This window comes from Idiotropiscis lumnitzeri, chromosome 1 (genome assembly GCF_059441095.1).
Source record: "Idiotropiscis lumnitzeri isolate Australia: NSW breed Sydney's pygmy pipehorse chromosome 1, RoL_Ilum_1.0, whole genome shotgun sequence".
NCBI lineage: Eukaryota > Metazoa > Chordata > Actinopteri > Syngnathiformes > Syngnathidae > Idiotropiscis > Idiotropiscis lumnitzeri.
In genome coordinates, this window is record NC_142391.1 from 39,275,994 (window position 1) to 39,295,696 (window position 19,703).

Genomic DNA, 19,703 nt, shown 5'->3' on the forward strand with positions numbered 1-19,703 from the left:
GATTAATGTGTGAATCTACCGTAGTGCACATGATCAAATAAAATATTTGCCCTCCTCCAAGAACTCATCCAACATGCAAAATAGAGTCATCCATTATCTGAGCGGTTTTTCCTCACAAGTATGTTTAAAAATTATTTTCGCTGAGGACAAAATCAAATATGGCCCATTTTACATTAACAAGCTCAGTTTAGATATCTTTTGATCAGGAAACTGAAATTAGTCATAATTTTCTCTTATCTATTCATTTTGTAGAAAATAGGAACTCAGTGACAACTTGAAAAACGCCTAATTTTAATGAGGACTATGGCCGAGCCCCCTCCGCTTTCTTCGTGTTGCGCTCGAATCATTAAAGCAGGGGTCTTCAATCCTGTTCCTCCGGTGGCCTGCCCGTTTTCCATCTCTCTCTGGTGCAACACCTGAACGATGGTTATCTAGCTTTTGCAGACCTTGCTGATTATCTGATCATTTGAATCAGCTGTGTTGCAGCAGGGAGCATTGGAAAACCTGCAGGACACCGGCCCCCGAGAAACAGGATTGAGGACCCCCGCATTAAAGGCACCGATTACAAACTCTATTGGAAATCATTGTACTTTGAATTGCTTATAACAACCAAAAACAGTGATCAATTGGCACCTAAATTCATGTGGACATCCCTACCGATGACCACTCCAACGTATCAAAAGGATTAACCTCTCTGTGGCTGATTTATATGAAAATGGGGAGTTGTGGAAGTGAGCAGAGGTACATAGATTATGTTGTTAGGACGGCACACTGCTTCTTTGCTGATCATAGTGAGGATGCACAGCATAAAAGCACCAGTCGGAATATTTACAGAGACTGAAGTGGGAATGAGTAGACAGACACATTTATTTGGATAAGGATTGGCCCCAGTTTTTCCACCTACAGCACACCGTCCAATTTGAAACGCAACACCCGAAATGATCCGTTCCAATGCATTCACATTTGGCTATGGAGTCGGTCTCCTCGCTGGAACTTTTTTTAGTGGCCTCGGGGTAAAGATACAACCTGCTGGCCGCGCTGTCAGATGATATTTGCCTCCTGAGAGTTGACACGACTTTAGCTTCGCTAAATGTCAGAAATATAACCCGTCAGGGTTTATGTATGTATTCTTGCTCTTGTCCGCTTCCGCCTGTGTAAGTGGGGGATTGATCGACTTGTTATTTTTTATTTTGTGGAGGGGATCACATGAGCTCACGTTTGATGTCAATAAAAACAAACTATTGTGCAGAACGCTATTATACATTCACAGGTTAAGGTGGACAAGAGTAGGAATTCGGTCGTCATTTTAGACAACCGCCGGTTCTGTTGAACAGAACTGACAATTCGAGCAATATTACCTCGCTTGCCTCACAGCTGTGACCTAGACGCGATCACGATTAAGCGACACGATACCAACTTTTAGATTTTTTTTTAAATCTCAGATTTTCATCTTTTGACTGAATTTCAAAGATGTACTGTCAGTAGTGAGATTCCCTCACAAATAAATTATGTTTTCATATCAAATGTTTTCATGGGCCTTAGTTTGTTCTACTATGGGGAGACATTTGGTGCACCTGACTTAAATGGTGAGCGATTGGGTTTCATGGGTGGGTCTTCAAAAACTAGATGGACAAAAAAATTTACTTTTTATAATAAGCAGGGTGAATTGGAAAATAAGTATTAATGCAAAGTTTAAATTACACATTGGCATGTAATCTTGGCGAAATTGATACAGCTCCACGTGAGAGTGTAAAGAGTATAGTATAGCTATATGTTGTGTTAGTTTTTTCCTGCTGTATGTACTTTAATTCCGATCGTTAAAATATGTTCGTTTTCAATAAAAAAAAAAAAGCTCGGGCGCGGTTATTGGTGAGAAGAAATACCACGTGACAGGCATAGTACCACCCTTACAACGGACTCGATTATGATGATTGGACAAAAGCAGTATCACGTGATCGAGTTTGTTTTACCCGGAAGAATGACAAATGGTTCTCGTTATAAACCTTCGAGATTTTTAAGGTAAGTTCAAATGAAATCTCTCTTACAGTTAGACAAGCATAGTCATGAGTAATTAAACTTTAACAGTTGTTATTTTTTAAAGCTCAAGAATGGAGGGACATTGTCCGAAATGTCAACGAAACCGAACATTTTAGATGCTGCAGTTTTGTTTGGTCAAATACACAGTACTTGATCTGTTCAACATTTTGACTGGTGATTAAGTTTGAACTCTTCCATAGCAATTTAAGAGCATGCGATCTTTGTTTCCGTGCGTTTTAATCACATCCTAATCTTCAACTGTTTGCCCCCGTCGTTGGTTTGTTTGTCTATGTTTTAACCAAAGAGAAACATGGCATCCTACTTCGACGAGCACGACTGTGAGCCCACCAACCCCGAGGAACAGTACCGCCAGAATGCTCTACTTGAATTGGCCAGGTGACGATCTACTTGCCAGTCTCTGGAAACCATTTGAGCATTTATTGCATATCATTGAGATCCACTTTAAGCTCCATGTACAAAATCTAGCACGCCCTTTGTCCTCGAGAGTAGGGCAACTCCTGTACATGTTACTAGTTAAGTAAAGTTGGCATCTGCGCGCAATGAGTAATACTTGTGAGGCGCTAATTGTTAACGGGTTGGTTTTTTTTTTTTCTTAATGTCACTAGTAGCATACCGTTGTCATTGAGTGTGTCAATATTGCTTGCCAAGTCAATCATGGCCAATTGCATTGTGTAGAATCACAAATGACTCTAGGGATTTATTTATCAAAAAGTACATAAGCACAGTTTGAACATTAACATTGTATGTAAAACTGTACATGATTCATTTGAAATCTGTTTTATTAAAAGTTATCAAATACATGCTCACATGGTTGTCAATAGTTATGGCCAACCTTACCATAGCAAGTGTTACTGCAAGACCCCATTTGACCTTCTGTACTGCCTTGTGTTTGCGTGTGAAGGTCTCTGATACAGTCTTTGGATTTGGTGGACTCAGGGGATTCATCAGATTGGAACCAGCGTCTTCCTCCTCCTGCTGCAAAAGTAGCGGTGCAGACCCTCGATGTGGTTGTTATTTCTCCTGAACAAGCAGGTGACACGTCAATATGCACTTCGCACAAATCTTTTTATTCTGCCGATATTCTGCTGCAAAAATGTACATGACCTTGTAGTTGTGCTGATAAAGGATAACTGTATAAAAAGAGGAACGTTGTTCCCAGATGTCTGTGGCATATTTTCAAAATAACCAAAGAAACATGAATTGTAGAATACTATTCGCGCCGTAATTCTTGTCTTGGTAAAATCAGCCAATTGGACAGGGCAGCTCTGTATCACGCAAGTGAGTGATTGGACACCATATATTAGACACACATACACGGTCAGTGTTTTTGACAGGTGCCCAGCTAACTGATCTCTTTGTAATGTTAACTTTTTGCTATTGCAGACAAAGGCTTGAAGTGCCCTGTTTGTTTACTGGAGTTCGAAGAGCAGGAGACGGTTCGAGAAATGCCTTGTAAGCATCTCTACCACTCTGGATGTATACTGCCGTGGCTGGGCAAGGTACTAACTGTACACATACATTTTTTTGTTCAATTTGTTGCAAAGCAGCATATTCTTTCTCAGGTAGCATGTTTTATTTTTCCAAACTCAAAGACTAACTCCTGCCCGCTATGTCGACTTGAACTACCAACCGATAATCCAGAGTATGAGGAGTTCAAGAAAGACAAGGTGCGTGTGTAAATCCAATTAACCCGTTTGTATTCGCATAAGGGTTTGCTTAGTGTGCGTGTCATGTAGGAGAGAAGAAAACAGAGGGAGCACAGACTGGAGGACCTCCATGGAGCAATGTACACATGACAGTGACCTTTTATCATTACTAAATATTCAGGAAGTCCTTAACCATCAGAGTGAAAGTACACACATTATAGCCTTCGGTATGCAGCAGTGACTCTGTATTCTTGATACAATTTCCTACAAAATATATAATTTATTATATAAATGATGTAAAATCTTTATTTGTTCCATATCCTATTCGCATTTGTTCCATACATTTTATACAAATACATGTTTAAAAATGTGAACCAGTTATTTTACACTAGTAAGGATATATATTGTATAGCTGGTTTATTATGCATCTCTACAATTTTACATGGATGGTAATGTATTTTTTTCTTTTCTGAATGGCCCTTGTGGTGTGTTTTTGTCTGGTTTTATGATTACATTTAAAACCTCATGGGCTAATGTACTGTACTATCTGAACCAAGGGTCTCAAACTCACAGCCCAGGAGCCATTTGTGACCCATAAGATATTTTGCAGCCCCCTACTTGACATCAAACTTTAATGTCATGTCTTAGTAATAACCTGCCATGAAGAATAAGGCTGTCGAGGCGAACAACCAATTTCAAGAAAAATAGGAGACAAAATGTTTTTTTGTTGCACGCAGTGACACCCCAACATGTATTGAAAGCACAAAGAAAGTTACGGTGTTAAGGAAATCAAATGCCATGACTCAAGTTAGTATGCTGAGTATAACAAGCACCAAGTAGCCGAGAGAGAACCGGTGTTCTGAAATTCCTTCTTACCCGTCGAGACGTCCTACCAAAGCCTAGTGGGCATACGCACAACGCCGAAAGTGATTTTGTGGGAAGTTTTGAGCTTTTTGTCCTACCTGTCGTTTGTTTGATTAAAATGGGGAGTACTTCATATTTTCCTTTGCATTGAGTCTTATTTGACTTTTTCATTGCCTCAAAATACTTTTGACGTGTTTCTGTTGAGCACATTACTCACGCAGCGTATGTCTGCCACACTTGTTTGATATCGCCAGTTAAAAGTTGTTTGTAAACATATCTATGCATATATTCTAAATGAGTTAATTAAACTGCACGAACGTCCTACCTGCTTGCTTGTGTGTATTCTACTAAGTTCTACCTATATGCATGTAAATAAAACAATCTGAGCACACACTATTACTTTGGCTGTACAATTAGCCTCTGGTGGGAAGTTTCGGATGGGTAGGACATTTTGACAGAACATCATTTTCTGACCTGTCATTGACAAAGATGAGAATATTGGATCAGATTTTTTGGAATACTCAACCCCGCCCCCATTTTTGTAGAAGAATTGATGCAGCACAGATAGATCCAGACTATCTCAAGCGGCCTCCCACATAAATTGAGTTAGAGATTCTTGATCTAAAACGAAATCTTCAACATTTGCATGTGCTTTAAAAAGCAATGAAACTTTAGTTTTGATCTACTCTTTTGTTGTTTTTTAACTGAAATTTTAAATAAATCCATTTGTTGTACAATTGTCTGAAGTACTTCACTTCCTTGTTGTGATACTCAAGTGCTGATCCAGCAATCCTATAATGCAACATCAGCTGTGCATGCTTGCTCGGATGTCGCCAAAGTAACCATCAAACACTGTTTACAATAACTGGCCAATAACACATTCTGTCATAATTTAAGATTTTATTTCATATTTGAATATAAATCTCTGTCAAATCAAAATACCTAAACGATAGACAAAGCATACATATTTACAAAATGTAAAGAAAACAAAAGCAAGTGTGTGTTTGGGGATCTCATTTGACACTGTATTGTACAAGTCAATTCTTATCGTCTGCAATAAGAGTTCTGAGGAAGAGCCGGATACACCCTGAACTGGTTAGCTGCCAGCCAAGCTCAGGTGAGTTCAAGCCATGTCAAAATATAGGGACATATTTTTGCAAAAAACACAAAGTTCAAATCCAGTGTTGAATGTGGTCAAGTGGCATATTGTCTTGATGTCGACAATAATAAATCCAACCCCGCTGGGATGGATCATACAAGCTGCCTGTTAAAGTCACAACCTGTGACCTTGGTTTCAAAATGGTGAACAGTGCCAAGGCTCAACGCAAGGACCCAAACAAAGGAAATGTGTTTCCTCTGGCACATAATGAGGGATAAGGCTAAATCTGTTTACTCACAAATTTGTGCACTTTTTGGAAACAATAACACGCATTTTTATCTTGATCCTAGCGTTCAAGAAAGAAAAATGAACCGGAAAAAGAACTACGGAAACCAAACTAACAAGTGTCAACAAGATCCAGCCAAGCTCAAACTGAAAGAGTCCAAACTTTTAGTTGACTGGAGAATACACAACACACCCGATGCGAACCATCACCTCATCAAGAAGCTCGCAGAAACCTGATAATCTGATCATTTGAATCAGGTGTGTCGGAGAAACATCTAAAAGGATTTGGGCCCCCCGAGGAAAAAAAAGGAGGCTGAGAAAATTGTGTCAATGCTGATAGTACCTCTTCCTGGTCAAGCCCATTGGGAGTGTTTTCAGGTCGAGAGATTTGGCCAGCCAAGTTTAATAGCTGAATGCAGAGAATGAGCAGCCTTTTGCCTCCATGGAGAGATGGACACACTTCAAGATGACAACGCCAGCATTGATGGTCTTCAAGAGGTAAGACTCCCTAGCTGTCAAACTGCCAATAATACACTGTAAAGTAGAAGTGAAAGCAAAACTGGATGGAAATGTTACTGTCCTGAAACTGCAAAAGCATGTGGAGGTGTATAATAATTGATCAAGTGTTGATTTTTTCTGGTATGTTAATAGCTTTAATCATCCCACTGGATTTTTGGATGGACAGAAACACTTCAACATCTTGAATTTCCCTTCGAGGTAACTATTATTATTAGTGTGATCATGTCCTAAATGCAGAGGTGGGCCTTGCGTCAGAGTCCGTCACAAACGCACGAGCGCTTTGCTGACGTTAGATCAGTGGTTTTCAAACTGGTGGGGCGCGCTTTCTAGGGAGGTCCTGGCATTATGACAGGCAACCATGAACACATGAAAGAAATCTCCAAAAGGAGGGCGTTGCAAAAAAAGTTTGGGAACCACTGCATTAGGCAATCGATGGAAAACTTCAAAACAATAAAATATTAAGACAGACTAAGCATGGACGGAAGATGGGTTTTCAGCCAGAGTAATTGTCCCTAATTGGGTCAAGTACCAAAGGACCTTTCAATCCGTCACTGATGGATGACAAAAACACGCCCCATTCAATGTTTGCTCGCGGTGGTTTCTTTGAGAGGATACCATGTTTGTTTGAGTCTAATATTTTATGCATGTGTATTTATTTGCATATACACCTTTATGGTTGTGGTTTTCTGTTAAACCTTGGTGAAATTATTTATATTCGAGGCTGTCTTGTGTGTAGCTGAATACATGCATTCTGCTTCCAATAACTATATATGGAAACGCTTTAACAGTTACTTATCCTTGGTCACAAGTGGACATGGATTCTGGTTAAGGTTAGCCCCTTTAAGATTTAAATTAAAACTTTTGTCATTTTAGGGAGAGAAACTGCTGCAGACAACCACCAGCTCAATAGACAAGTGAATGTGAAACACACCGACTAACGGCCCAACTCACTAATAATCAGCAGCAGCATCATCAACCAATTCAGGGTGTACCCCGCCTACTGCTTTAAGACAGCTGGGATAGGCTCCAGCACACCCGCGGCCCTTGTGAGGAGAAGCGGCTCAGATACTGGCTGGACGAATAATAATAATAATAAAAATAATAAATTAGTAATAATAATGCTACCCGACGAACTACCTGACCGATGGACTGACCATCGACGATTACAGATTTGTCTGGCTTGAAAAAAAATGACGGACTGACGAACGACAGATGGGTACCCAGGCCGCTGACGGATGACGAATAACGGAGTGGCAAAGTTTTTATAAAACGCCCACCTCTGCCTAAATGTAGAATTAAACAATCATGCAGCTTATGAGCCATCATGGCTCCATCTGCTGATATGATCAATGGTCAACATATGAAAAAGGCTTCAAAATCAAAGCGTTTGGGTGAAGAAAATACGATCAAATTAATTCATTCTTGACGTGCCTCAACTAAACCTTGATAGTAAAACAAGTCAACTGTCGTCAACATTCAGAATTCTATGCACTACACAAACAATCAATATCCTCCGTCATTTGAAAAGTGCTGGCTGTGCAGAAATCCATGAAGTGGGAAAACTTTCAAGCAAGCAGCCAACAAAATTATTTTAAAAAATGATTTAAGATAACAAAAAAAAAAACGACTCCTCAACCAAGGCAGCCCAGTTGTCCAAATATGGATGGAAATCCTTTATAGGCAAACTTCCAAACACTTGTTGCATGTTGGCCAAATCTAATAAGGTTCACGGTCCAAGATTCAATCGTCCACAAACTTGAAAAAAGCTGCTTCAAGTTGTGCATGATTCTGCTAATAAACACGCGTGGATTTATTACAAAAAAAGACAAATATAAACAAAGTAAAAACATCAACAAACAGCATCTCAGCAACTATCGTGGAGACATTCAGTGATCTCAATGATCAAACAACTGACAGACCTACAGCATCACTACAAAACCCTTTTTGCAGCCGAATTTAGTAAGATGCCATACAAAAAGTTATGCACTGAATTGGTAGTGAAAGAGTGAAATGACTTTTTTGGGAGGGTGGGGGTCCAGGGTCGGTAGTGTGGTCTTTTTCTGAATGAATAAAACGACTACTACCGATTTGTGACCTTTCTGTAGTGTGCGTTCCCGGGACCGTTTTGTGTTACAGGCGGACTTGAGGACATTGTAAAGGGTATAACATGTAATATTTGGACGCTGGAATGATCCAAAGTAAGATGCGTGGTCTAGTCAGAGTCATCATGAACATGGCAGGTTAGTCAAAGTCAGGCATGGGCAAACTACGGCCCGGGGGCCACACGCGGCCCGTTAAACGTTTTAATCCGGCCCGCCGAACTTGAAAAAAATTAAATGAATAAACCTTGTTAATGTTTTATTTTCTAAATACTGTGATTTTTCAAAGACATATATATATTGTTGTAATGCTTTTGTTCACTTTCATTTAAAATTGAATCTATTTTTTTTTTCTCCGATGAAACATTCCATCCATCTGCTCCTGGTCTGGCCCCTCTGTCAAATTTTAGAACCCATTGTGGCCCGCCAATCAAAACGTTTGCCCACCCCTGGTTAAAGTGTTTGTCTGTTTGTACTGTTCAATGAACGGCAGAAAGTGCAGCGTTAATTTTGTTTCACTTCTCTGGACAGCTTTTAACTCACAAACTTGTAAGTTGGGGCACTTGCAGGTCAAGGTACCAGTAGTGTATAGTGCTTGACCTTTCGTATGACTTCCGTAAATTCTTGTAACGCTGCATAAGTACAGCAGACTGCAGCTGTTCACCGGTCAAGCCGGCTCGGCTTGCACCTTGTTGGGAGGGGAAAAAATGACAGCATTACAGACGGGGGTTGGTTGAATTTAGAAAACAGAACTACGTAGTCTCTCTTTTGGCATGCTACCTGGGTGACCTTTCCATGGGGCAGGCGTTCACGGAGCTTCTGCGTGCAGAGCTACAACATGGCTATACTCTCAGGGGTACAGTTGAGATGCGTGGACGTGCTGCTCCCCCCAGGCGACTTGAGACCCTTCGTGGCCCCGCTCAACGTGGAGTCCCGGGCCCCAGGGCCCAAGATTACCCCCGAGCCGTGGCGGAGACACTGATGGAGGCCGGCCATCATGGTCTCGCCGGTGACCGTGCCAAACTCGTAGGTGAAGGTTCCGTAGAAGACCAGAATGTCCACGGTGAAGACCCACTCGCAAATGGCTGCAGCGTGCTGGAGCGTGAAGCTCTCGTGCACAAAGAAGATGCCGCCTGGGAGGAAGGAGTTAAGGACAAACCTGGAGAAATGAGCTTCAGGCCGTTTCAAAAAGAAGTTACTTGAGTGAGATTAATCATTTTGAGTAAGTAATTAGAAGATTTATGCATGAAATCTTGTTATATTTGCCATGAAGTGACGACTTCAAAATAAAAAGCAGAGATGTCTTTCTCACATGTCAAATCAAGTTACATGTAAAATAAATGATATGCAGAGAGAGGTCAAGTGAAAAAAGAGAATCTCAACATAAATGATGCACACTAGGTTTGAAGTCCAACAGACTATTATTTTGAAAAGATCTACAATGGGCCGCTTTAATTGGCCAGCCAATTCATCGGTCACGGCCTAGAATCTCTTTTTCACAAATAATACGAACATCTGTCTCTACATATCACAAACTAAATGTCAACACGTGAGCGCTACCAGTGGTCTGGTCAAGTAAAGGATACTGAGTACCAGGGAGACCATGGCTCCGAGTGCCAGAGCCACACGGAGGTGTGCCATCCAGTAGTCAAGGGCTGTGACGGCCACCCGATAAGTGAGCACGCACTGCAAGCACACGAAGAGCAGCCCCGCTGGAAAGGCCACGCCGGCGCCCACATAGTGAAGAGACTTGGCGTGGTCAACCTGGCAGACAAACGGGCCTGTGTGCACCATCATGTCCAAAATGTGGAGGTCAAGGCGAGGAATGAATGAGAGTACCTGGAAGTTGCCCACCATGACCAGGCCCACTGCGTTGGTGCAGCCCGACACCAGGGCGCTGGTGTTGACCCAACATCCGTGGCTGTGTTCGATCACCTGGGCGTAGCGCAGAAGGCACACCATCACCACTGCGGGCAACAAATGAACATTGACATTAAACTTCACCGGCAACCTCCTTGATCCGTAAACCCACACAAATGGCAAAGGATCGCTCTACTGTTCAATTTTGATTGACACTTTTTAGGGCTGTCACAATGAAATATTTTTTAGCAAAAATTTGATCAAAATAGTTTTTTCCCCTGTTCACTGGTGATTACTTGATTATTGCCATTTATTTTGTATTGTTTAACGATGAAATAAAAAGCTACTAATCAAGCAATATCATACAACTCAACTGGATTTATAAAGCACTTTAAGACAACTGCAAAATGTACATGGAGCCAAAGGTAAATCATACAACAACAAACAATAAATATAATTAATGAAGACCGCAAAAAGCACATAAATAGTCAAACCAAAAACCAAGTTGCACCCTGGGACAAAAAATAACAAATAAAAATTAGTTTCAAGATGAGTTTTTAAGATGGGAAGTGAGGGGGCTTAAAAAACATTTAGCGGGAGGTCATTCTAAAGAGAGGGCCGGCAGGTGTGTTAACTGGGGCAAGACCATTTAAAGTTTTGAAAATTAATAATAGAATCTTAAAACAAAGTAAAAAATGTACAGCGAGTCAGTGAAGGGACACCAGAGTTGGAGTTATGTGGTCCCTCTTATGCGTATCAGTCAAGGGGCAAGCAGTACTATTTTGGACCAACTGGAGACGCTTGATGGAGGATTGGCTGACTCCAAAACGAAGTGCATTACAGTAATTCTGCCGAGATTTGAAAAAGGCAAGAATTACTCTTTCAAAATGCTGTTGAGAAAGTTGATACTTTACCTAAGCCAGCTGCCTAAAATGAACAAAGCTGGATTTAACAACAGCACCAAATTGTCGGTCTAATTTAAAATCACTAGAAAAGCCTTAAAACAAATTAGATTTTTTTTTTTTGCAGAAGAATACTCGCATCCTGAAAATTGTAGACATGGTTCACCAGATACAGAATCAAGCTTCTGCAGTGGCCATGTCAGTCCCCAGACCTCAACCTCATTGAAAACGTGACGGAGCTAAAGAGGAGAGTGCAGAGGATGATTGTGCAAGGAATGGTCCAAAATCCCTCTCTGTATTCTCCCATCTTGTGAAACAAAGGTGCTGCTTCGTTTATCAAAGAAGGATGAATATCAGGTGTGCTAATATCATGATTGGATGGAAAAGAATGAATTCTTGACAAAAATTAATCTCTTAAAAGATTATTTATTAGAAGATAACCAGGGGCCCCCAATAATGATGGCGGGAACTTTATATGACAAAACATTTTTAAAAAGTTTTTATTGTACCTCTATAATTACAGCTATAAACGTATCACTGGTGGGTCTGGAATGTACATCCTGTGATAAATAAGGTTTCACAATTTATTAGAAAAAAGAAAAAAAAAAACACGTATATTGTATGTGATAAAGTGGCGAATACGAAAGTAGGAATTGTTCATTTTAAGGGTTGCAAAACAGTGACATTTATGCCGATGATAAACAAGTTTATTACTCAGGATGATTGTTTTGGTGAATTTCAAAGCACTCCCTTGCAGTTGCATAACTGCGGAAAAGAGGAGCTGGTTTACAAAAGCAGAATCAGTTCTGCAAAATCAGAATCCTTACTGACCCCTATCAGTCACTATTTAAAAACAAACCAAAAAAATGCTCACAGCAATTTTGAATTGCACTAAAAGAAAGACGGCATGAGCGCAATCATCCTCACATTGTTTTCTCTATGAAAAGGAGTCCTGTGGAAATTATGGGCATCCTCACGTCCCACGAATGAAGAGCAGAAAAATGAGTAGTGATCCAGCGAGACAGGAGGAAGAGGAGTAATAGAGGAAGGCCATGGAGGGTGCATGAAGGAGAGAGGCCGGGGGGAGGGTTGAGGAAGGCAACTGCATTCATTATTGATTTAGAGAACATGGGCTATTTCAAGCCCCTCCACAGCTCTGGACACGCAAATGACGGCTAAATAAACACCTTTGCATTCGCATTTGTAAAAGGGAAATAATTATTTGCTACGTCTCGGTTACGCATTATGCTAAAATGAAACCCACAAGCTAGCAGAATCTGTTAAAAAACAGACCACATATAAAGCCCACTCTGCAAAATAAGTGGTGAGGATGACATGTTTGGACAAGTGTTGCCAAATTGCGGTGTTTTTTTTTTAGATCCTTTGTTGCAGCGTATAATGCATTAACAATGACAAATGTATGTGGCAGAAAAGGCATACCTGTGTAAACGGAGTACCTTTTGGAAAAAACTGGCAGGTCTATTTGACAAGCAAAGTTACACCTCACACTAGTTTGACATTTACCATAAAGTACATACATGAGACAAACAACCTTCCACACGGCACACATTCCTTCGACGCCATGTTTTGAGTGATATGTTCAATGATCTTACCCATGAAGGCTCCAACGTTGCCGATGAGGCTAAACAGGCAGCTTTCGGGGGGATAAGAACCACATTTACTGCAAAAGATAAAAGACAAAATGGCGTGTTAAAAACACTCCACTAAAGTTCATCGGCACACAAAAGACTGATAATAGAGTGCAGCGATAAAACTAGCTAACTATTTATCCATCAACATTCCATCCAAGTGAATTCACATCTCACCATGATGAAAATGACATAATGAGATACATGCGAAAGCTGGCCAGGTTGGATATCACTGCTCTATCAAGCGCCACTTTTTTTCTCCACTAGCGCATGTAGGGACAATTCACCGGCCGGATCAGCATTACCCAGATATTGACTCCCTCGTCGAGTTTCCCTCTCACGACACAGGTGAACGCTTGCGATCACACAACGGCTGGGAAGGTTTGTACAATCCGGATTTGTTCTGCCCCTCTAGCGTGGTCAATATGCCATCTAAGATAGCAGCATCATGCATGTCTTAACATTCTTACGGTTATTGGGATTTGCTGATTCGGCCGCTGTCGTTTGTGCCATAAAAAGTATTGTTTGTGTTGATACAGTTATTAAATTTAACCACTACGAGGAGAATCTCACTTCTTCTCCATCTTGTTCTTGGCCCTTTTATGACAGCTACCCATTGGCTAGGGCTTGGTTCCTCTTTTGGTATACTGCAAAATGGTCACCCTTCTCTTGCTACGTCATCATCAGGGAAGATGTGACAGCAGTGTGAAGTGCTTTGAGGGCCTTAATAGGTGGAAAGGCTCTATAAGGGTGAAAGACCATTTACCATATGCTGCCAAAGTGACATTGTTTACATTTGGTGCAGTGCATTGTGGGAGGTGGGAGTTCTATAAAGGCTCTGGCCATAATTACAAATAAATAAATAAATGGTAATATTGGTGAATCAGAAAATGGACCTAGGAATAAATGAGTCAGTGTCACCAATGTGTGACATTAGACTCACACGGATTAATTAGACACTGTACTACTATTCCATTTCATAAAGCCTCCGTCCTGTCTCTGAAGTGACAGGTCACCTTCACCACCACCCTATTCCGTTTTGTTTTTAATCTCCTTCTCATTCGATATCAACAAACGGGCAGTGTAAAAGGTGCCACTTCATCATTTTTTAAATTACTGTCCCAATAAATCTGTGGTTCTTGCAATGGCTTTTCACACGTTTGTAATGACATGAGTTGGGGGCCATGCAAAGAGTTAATCAATGATCACAAAACTGTCACACCCCGTGCTTACCGAGGTCTGTGAGTGACTAATGTGTGAGAAAAAAAAATATTTTTGTAGTTAATGAGGTAGAAGAGGACACCTGATGAGGGGGATGTCCTGGATGGTGCAACAAGTCTTGGGAAAGCCTGGCCGGAGCAACTCCTCTGTGCACGTTACATTGTAGGACCTGCAGTCATGACACAAGGAGATCAGGACAGCTTGGAATGAATAACTATTATTTGCTTTAGAAAATGAAGATATGTGGCAGCTTATGGCCACTTTACTCAAATGAAATGAGGATCACTCACCAGTTCTCCACAGGACAAACATGGTGATTCATTACGGCCATGGCATATCTGCAGGGTAAACAACACAATGTCAAGTGTCAAAACGCCACTCACTCCGTAGATCTGGCAGCCCACGAGCCGCATGATGACTGGCCCCTTGAGCAATCATCAAATATAAACAAATTAATAAAGAGAGGCGGCACAGTGAACGACTGGTTAGCACGATGGTCTCACAGCGCAGAGGTGAAAGGTTCGATTGCGGCACCAAGCTTCCTGTGTGGAGTTTGCGTATACTCCCCGTGCCTATGTGGGTTTTCTCTGGGTGCTCCGGTTTCCTCCCACATTACTAAAATATGCATGGTTGGTTGATTGAACACTCTGAATTGTCCCCAGGTGAGAGTGTGAGCACAGATGGTTGTTTGTCTCTGTGTGCCCTGCGATTGGCTGGCAACCAGTCCAGGGTGGACGCCACCGACTGATAGCTGGGATAGGCCCTTGTGAGGAGAAAGTGGTTCAGATAATGCGTGGATGGACAAATAAAGAGATTTTTTTCCAAACCCCAAAAGTTCTTCAAAAAAAACTTATTTACTTATATTTAACATATATTTTCTATGAGAAACGAGGGAGAAATATCCCATGAAAAAAACCTGAAAAAAATATATATAAAAAAAATAATTCATAGACTAAATACAATAAAACTTTATTTATTCAGCTCTTTTCACAAAAGCACTTTACATATGGTGTACTATAAATTAGCAGGAAATTACAAGGCAAGGCAGACATGTCTGAGTTGCACTTGTACTAGGCCATATACTGCCAGATACTACAATGCGAGTACGGCTAATATTTTTTTGCTGATTTGGAAGGATATACCGGACAAATGCTGCGCTGTTAAAAAAAAAACAAAAAACAAACATTAAAATAGCACACATTGTGTTTCATCTTCTTAGGAAGTGACTGGTCCTATCAGGCCCTCCAGCAGCAATGAGGAAATACTGCGACCAGCTTCAACATTTAGGTTGCCCATTCTCGCAATTGATGGATTATTATTTTCGGAGGTTACCCATTACAGTTTAAGTGGAGAAATTCTTTACATAATTTTTGAAAGCAGTAGCAAATTCATATCATGATTGTGGATTTATTCCATGAACACAGTGTGCAGTGCTGGTTCATACATAAAACATAAAACATAAAACGGTCCCTTTAACACTCGAGTGTTCAGAATGGAGGTGTCATGAATTAAAGGGTGTATCTTTTGAACATTTGAGCCCATACACTGCATGGATAAAAGAAGTTTCTAAGAGCAGATAAGTGAAGGTGTGCATTGTCTCATGTCGTTTTTACAAATAGAAAACAGCAGTGGCAATGATAAAGGTCACATCGGGGTTACAGTCACAACAAGTGTTGTCACAGGACACATGATAAGGTTTGAAGGCATGTGTGCACCACTCACACTATCCATATTCCTGTAATGGAGAAGGCAGACAGGCTGACCGGCAGGACGATCCAAGCAGTCATTGGGCTTGTGGTGAGCTGGCTTTGTCCCAAGCATGGGGTGAGAGGGTGGCTTCGGGTCGGAGTGGTGACACGACACAGGGGATCAGATGGGGTCGGGTGGGGTTGCGGGGTCACTAACACATGGGGGAACACACAAGGAGGGGGAGGGGGGAACGAGAGGACAGAAGGACGCGTCTGCTCCGGGAACCCTGCAACCCGCCTTCAACCTGACAAAAGAAACAGTAAAGTGCTTTTACAGCATTGACTGGTGTACAACGGTACTATAATACACTTTAACCTTATTGCGCAACTTTATAACCAATATATTATACACAGCTTTCATCATGATGCAATACATTTCTTTGCTCGTACAACCACAACCACAATAATGAGCATATTGTTATATTAATTATGCCCTGAATACAAAAACTGACCAATGTCATCTTTGTAAAGGTAGAATATTTGCAACAGCTCTTGGCTAGAATATTACTTACTATATTTTGCAAATGGTCAATGTTGTAGTTGGCCAGTGTACATACCATACACTGATTTACTTTCTTCCTACTTACACGAACCTGGTAAAAGCTGTGTTGTCGGCACAAAAAAAAAACATTTTCAAGTGATCGACAGTCCTCTAGTGTCATACTATATCTTTGGTATTGCTCAGATCCGGTGATACCAGACAAATGTGTGCGCAGGTATAGTCTGTGTCAGACATTTTAGAGGACCAACCGAAACCGAATTTATTTTATTCCTTTGTAACTAAATTTTAGCAGATTTCTTTCCTCACAGAAACTGCTATGGTTGAGATTTTGTTGTCTTGTGTTCTCAAAACTGACCACATTTGTTCTTGCTCTCTCTCTCAGGTAGAGCAGAGCAGAAAGGCGGGGGGGGAGAGATGCTCGAGAGCAGGGCTCATAAAGCCACACCTGCAGGCAATCAGCTGTCTTCTTAAGCCAGCTCCCAACTCTCTTTCTTTGCCAGGGGATTTTTTTCCCCTGCCTGTCCACTCCACACTTGTATCTGCTTCTCAAATTGTTCTCCTGCGCCAGTTGATACTGTAGTGCGTATTTTCCCCACGTGGTAATTGTGTTTTTGCCTTTTTGAAAGAAATGTTTTTTCCTTGAAAGCAAATTTTGTTTTTGTGCTCAAATAAACTGTACTTGGTTCCTTGCTCAAACTTTAACAGTCTGGCCAGAAAAGACCCAGGAGAATCTGAGCATCTTAAACAAAGCCAGGTAACTCAGATGAGCTGACATCTCTCGCTACACATCTCGCAACTATTAGTAACTATATTGGCGACTTCTACACAGTAAATTTTGAACAGTAAACCACCTAAAAAGGCAATTTGGTCCCAGTAAACAGAGTAAAATATTGAGCAATAAAATTATCAGTAAATTTTACACTTAATTTTATTCTGAATATTTTACTGTTTACTGGGACCAAATCTAGTCTTATTAGAGGAAAATGTACTCGACAAAATGTACTGTATAGAAACATAAGACTCCATCCTGCGCCATAAATGTTCACCCTTCTGCATATAGACTACAAATGAATGGCGCTTGGGTGAAGCCACGGCAGGAAGTCTCGTTTTACTTGGGTGACCTACCACATCGAGAAGGGGCCTTTGTTTCCAGGACATGTCTCACCGACAGATACTGCAACTATTTATAGCTATTTTCTGAATCTTGTTGATTGGGAAAATTTAAGCCTTGTTCACTTTTACACATAATTTTGATTGCATACTTACTAGATACTACCGACGCCTCTGTGAAAACAACTTTTATTGATGATTGACTTGTTGTAAACATTTCTGGAAATCCAAAAGTGTATGCTGTAACTCAGATGTGTTTGGTTCTAAAATAACTATTAACTACCTGGAAAATCACGAGATTGTAGTACACATTGATATACTTGGGAGGAAATTATGTTGATGACTTTATGGAGTGACTCCCGAGTCCCAACTGTTTCTGATATCTTTAGGGATACTGAGGCAAAACTCCCCACAGTAAAATACAACTACAATAATAAAAACGTGACTTACTACATACTGGATACTCCCACAAAACACCAATCAAAACATGCAAGATGAAAACTGGGTGAAGTTACGCCTTTATAAAACTGCAATTCATACGTAATCACAACAATTGCCTCCAGAAGGACTTTTATGTGTAATTTCGTAATCGGTTCCTCTTCCATCCTACTGCCCGTTCAAATGTAACAGGTGACGAGCAAGAATCATAATCATACGACAATCTCTGCAAAGAAGAAGGAAAGATCCTACATGCAAGCATCACGGAGCTTGTATATCCTTATTTATTTGTGGGGGCCACCAGAAACATAACAGTGCAACTCGCAGCCGAACTGGGCTGACTACATCCGACGACGCCTGGGCTGACTCACCCAATAGAGCCAAGTTAACTTCATGAAAGGAAAACGTGCATGCGGCCACGGGACAAGCGGAACAATATTCTTGAATTGTCCCGACTGCTCGAATGAACCGCTCAACCGTTAGCCGCGTTAGCTTATGCATCGCCAGTTTTAGAATGCACTTTGCCGGCTGGTGTGTTCGCTCGCCCGCGTCTTCATAACCGTTGATCTTCGCGATGAGCCGCTCACGAACGAATTAAGTATCGGACGAGTATGCGGTGGATCAATGGAAGCAAATGTGTATTCAAGAATTTGTACCTACCACCAGCCTGCAAGACCCTCGCCGTACACCAACAACCTTGGCTCCCTTTGGAAAATCGCTCTTTCTCAGCTAATCAAGGATGCCACAAACTAGCTTCCGTTTTGTCATTTTCAAGATAAGACTTATGGCCTGTGAGTTTGTTGTAGCGTTTTCATGGTCATGGATTGTTTATGGATTCAATTTTTACAACTAATTAAAGGAAATAAGCAAAACACTATATGTATATAGTATTGCATTATAATACATTGGTAATATTAGCTCTGCGAACTAAATTACGCATTATTTGCCTAGGAAAGTGACAATCTCCTGAATTTGACAGCTGGTCTAAACAATACAAGACAAACTACACTGCTTCACCAAGTGAAATACAGCATGGAACACTTTCAAAATATGTAGATGCACTTAAATTATAGATATTCTTGTCGTTACGGCTCCAGCTGGTGTGAAATGCGCTATATAAATACAGTTGTCCAATGCTTTTATTTTTGTAGAATTACACATATGCTGGATAGCATTGTAATGTAACTTGACAACCGTTGTCTGGCCCTACAAGATAGTGGGCCACTTCCGCATTATCCAGATGAGAATAACAGACTGCACATGTATAGACAAAAAAGTGAAGTGTGAAAAAACCAAAATGAATAAAATAAAATTTTATATATATATATATATATATATATATATATATATATAAACTATTGACCAATTAAAAGTGTTGAAAAGGGCTAAATTCAGGTTTGAGGTCTGAAAAATGATGAGTTAAAGAGTTAGGAGGTACTGTATATAAATCATGGCCCCGCCCACCTGGGCGGTATCTCTTACAAGCTTAGGTCCTTGACAGCACCCTGAGAGCTTGAGGGATATGCACAGTATCTGAACTCTTCCCAGTATTGCGCTCTTCTGCACTAAGATATCAGATGTTGATTCTGCTATCTTCCGGAGCCATCCACCCATCTTAGGGTTTACTGCCCCCAGTGTCTTCACTGCTGCCACCACAGTTGCCTTTCCCCTCCACATTTTCTCTAGTTCTTCCTTTAGTCCTT

General features: G+C 40.9%; 2 protein-coding genes across 5 annotated transcripts; one reads left to right on the top strand and one right to left on the bottom strand.

Annotated features, from left to right (window-relative positions):
• The first annotated feature begins 1,939 nt into the window (after positions 1–1,939).
• rnf181 (ring finger protein 181) lies at positions 1,940–4,703 on the top strand. Of its 3 annotated transcripts, XM_088300451.1 has the most exons (7): positions 1,942–2,019; positions 2,102–2,211; positions 2,342–2,433; positions 2,960–3,090; positions 3,442–3,557; positions 3,651–3,725; positions 3,795–4,703. In XM_088300451.1, exons 3-7 carry the CDS (start codon positions 2,348–2,350, stop codon positions 3,852–3,854), a joined length of 468 nt encoding a protein of 155 aa, XP_088156577.1. In that variant the 5' UTR covers positions 1,942–2,019; positions 2,102–2,211; positions 2,342–2,347; the 3' UTR covers positions 3,855–4,703. The 3 variants fall into 3 exon arrangements, with proteins under 3 accessions (XP_088156594.1, XP_088156577.1, XP_088156585.1); XM_088300468.1 differs by lacking the exon at positions 2,102–2,211 and having other exon boundaries at positions 1,940–2,019; XM_088300459.1 differs by lacking the exon at positions 1,942–2,019 and having other exon boundaries at positions 2,030–2,211.
• A 740-nt stretch (positions 4,704–5,443) lies between these two features.
• On the bottom strand, positions 5,444–18,739 carry tmem150aa (transmembrane protein 150Aa). Of its 2 annotated transcripts, XR_015844230.1 has the most exons (9): positions 18,661–18,739; positions 15,925–16,195; positions 14,493–14,540; positions 14,285–14,371; positions 12,946–13,013; positions 10,410–10,537; positions 10,157–10,334; positions 9,351–9,703; positions 5,444–9,258 (listed from the first exon to the last, which is right to left on the bottom strand). XR_015844230.1 is itself a non-coding variant. In XM_088300433.1 (8 exons), exons 2-8 carry the CDS (start codon positions 15,987–15,989, stop codon positions 9,402–9,404), a joined length of 876 nt encoding a protein of 291 aa, XP_088156559.1. In that variant the 5' UTR covers positions 15,990–16,195; positions 18,661–18,739; the 3' UTR covers positions 5,444–9,401. The 2 variants fall into 2 exon arrangements, 1 of the variants encoding a protein (XP_088156559.1); XM_088300433.1 differs by having other exon boundaries at positions 5,444–9,703.
• Between the last annotated feature and the right edge of the window lie 964 nt (positions 18,740–19,703).

What these genes read in the sequence shown, in the direction of transcription:
- rnf181 (XM_088300468.1), top strand. Translation starts at nt 2,348, where the DNA reads ATGGCATCCTACTTCGACGAGCACGACTGTGAGCCCACCAACCCCGAG. An exon ending in GCTCTACTTGAATTGGCCAG is followed by an intron (nt 2,434 to 2,959) that starts GTGACGATCTAC and finishes TTGCGTGTGAAG; the next exon opens with GTCTCTGATACAGTCTTTGG. An exon ending in TATTTCTCCTGAACAAGCAG is followed by an intron (nt 3,091 to 3,441) that starts GTGACACGTCAA and finishes TTGCTATTGCAG; the next exon opens with ACAAAGGCTTGAAGTGCCCT.
- tmem150aa (XM_088300433.1), bottom strand. Translation starts at nt 15,989, where the DNA reads ATGACTGCTTGGATCGTCCTGCCGGTCAGCCTGTCTGCCTTCTCCATT. An exon ending in GTTTGTCCTGTGGAGAACTG is followed by an intron (nt 14,372 to 14,492) that starts GTGAGTGATCCT and finishes TCATGACTGCAG; the next exon opens with GTCCTACAATGTAACGTGCA. An exon ending in CAACGTTGGAGCCTTCATGG is followed by an intron (nt 10,538 to 12,945) that starts GTAAGATCATTG and finishes TGTTGCCCGCAG; the next exon opens with TGGTGATGGTGTGCCTTCTG.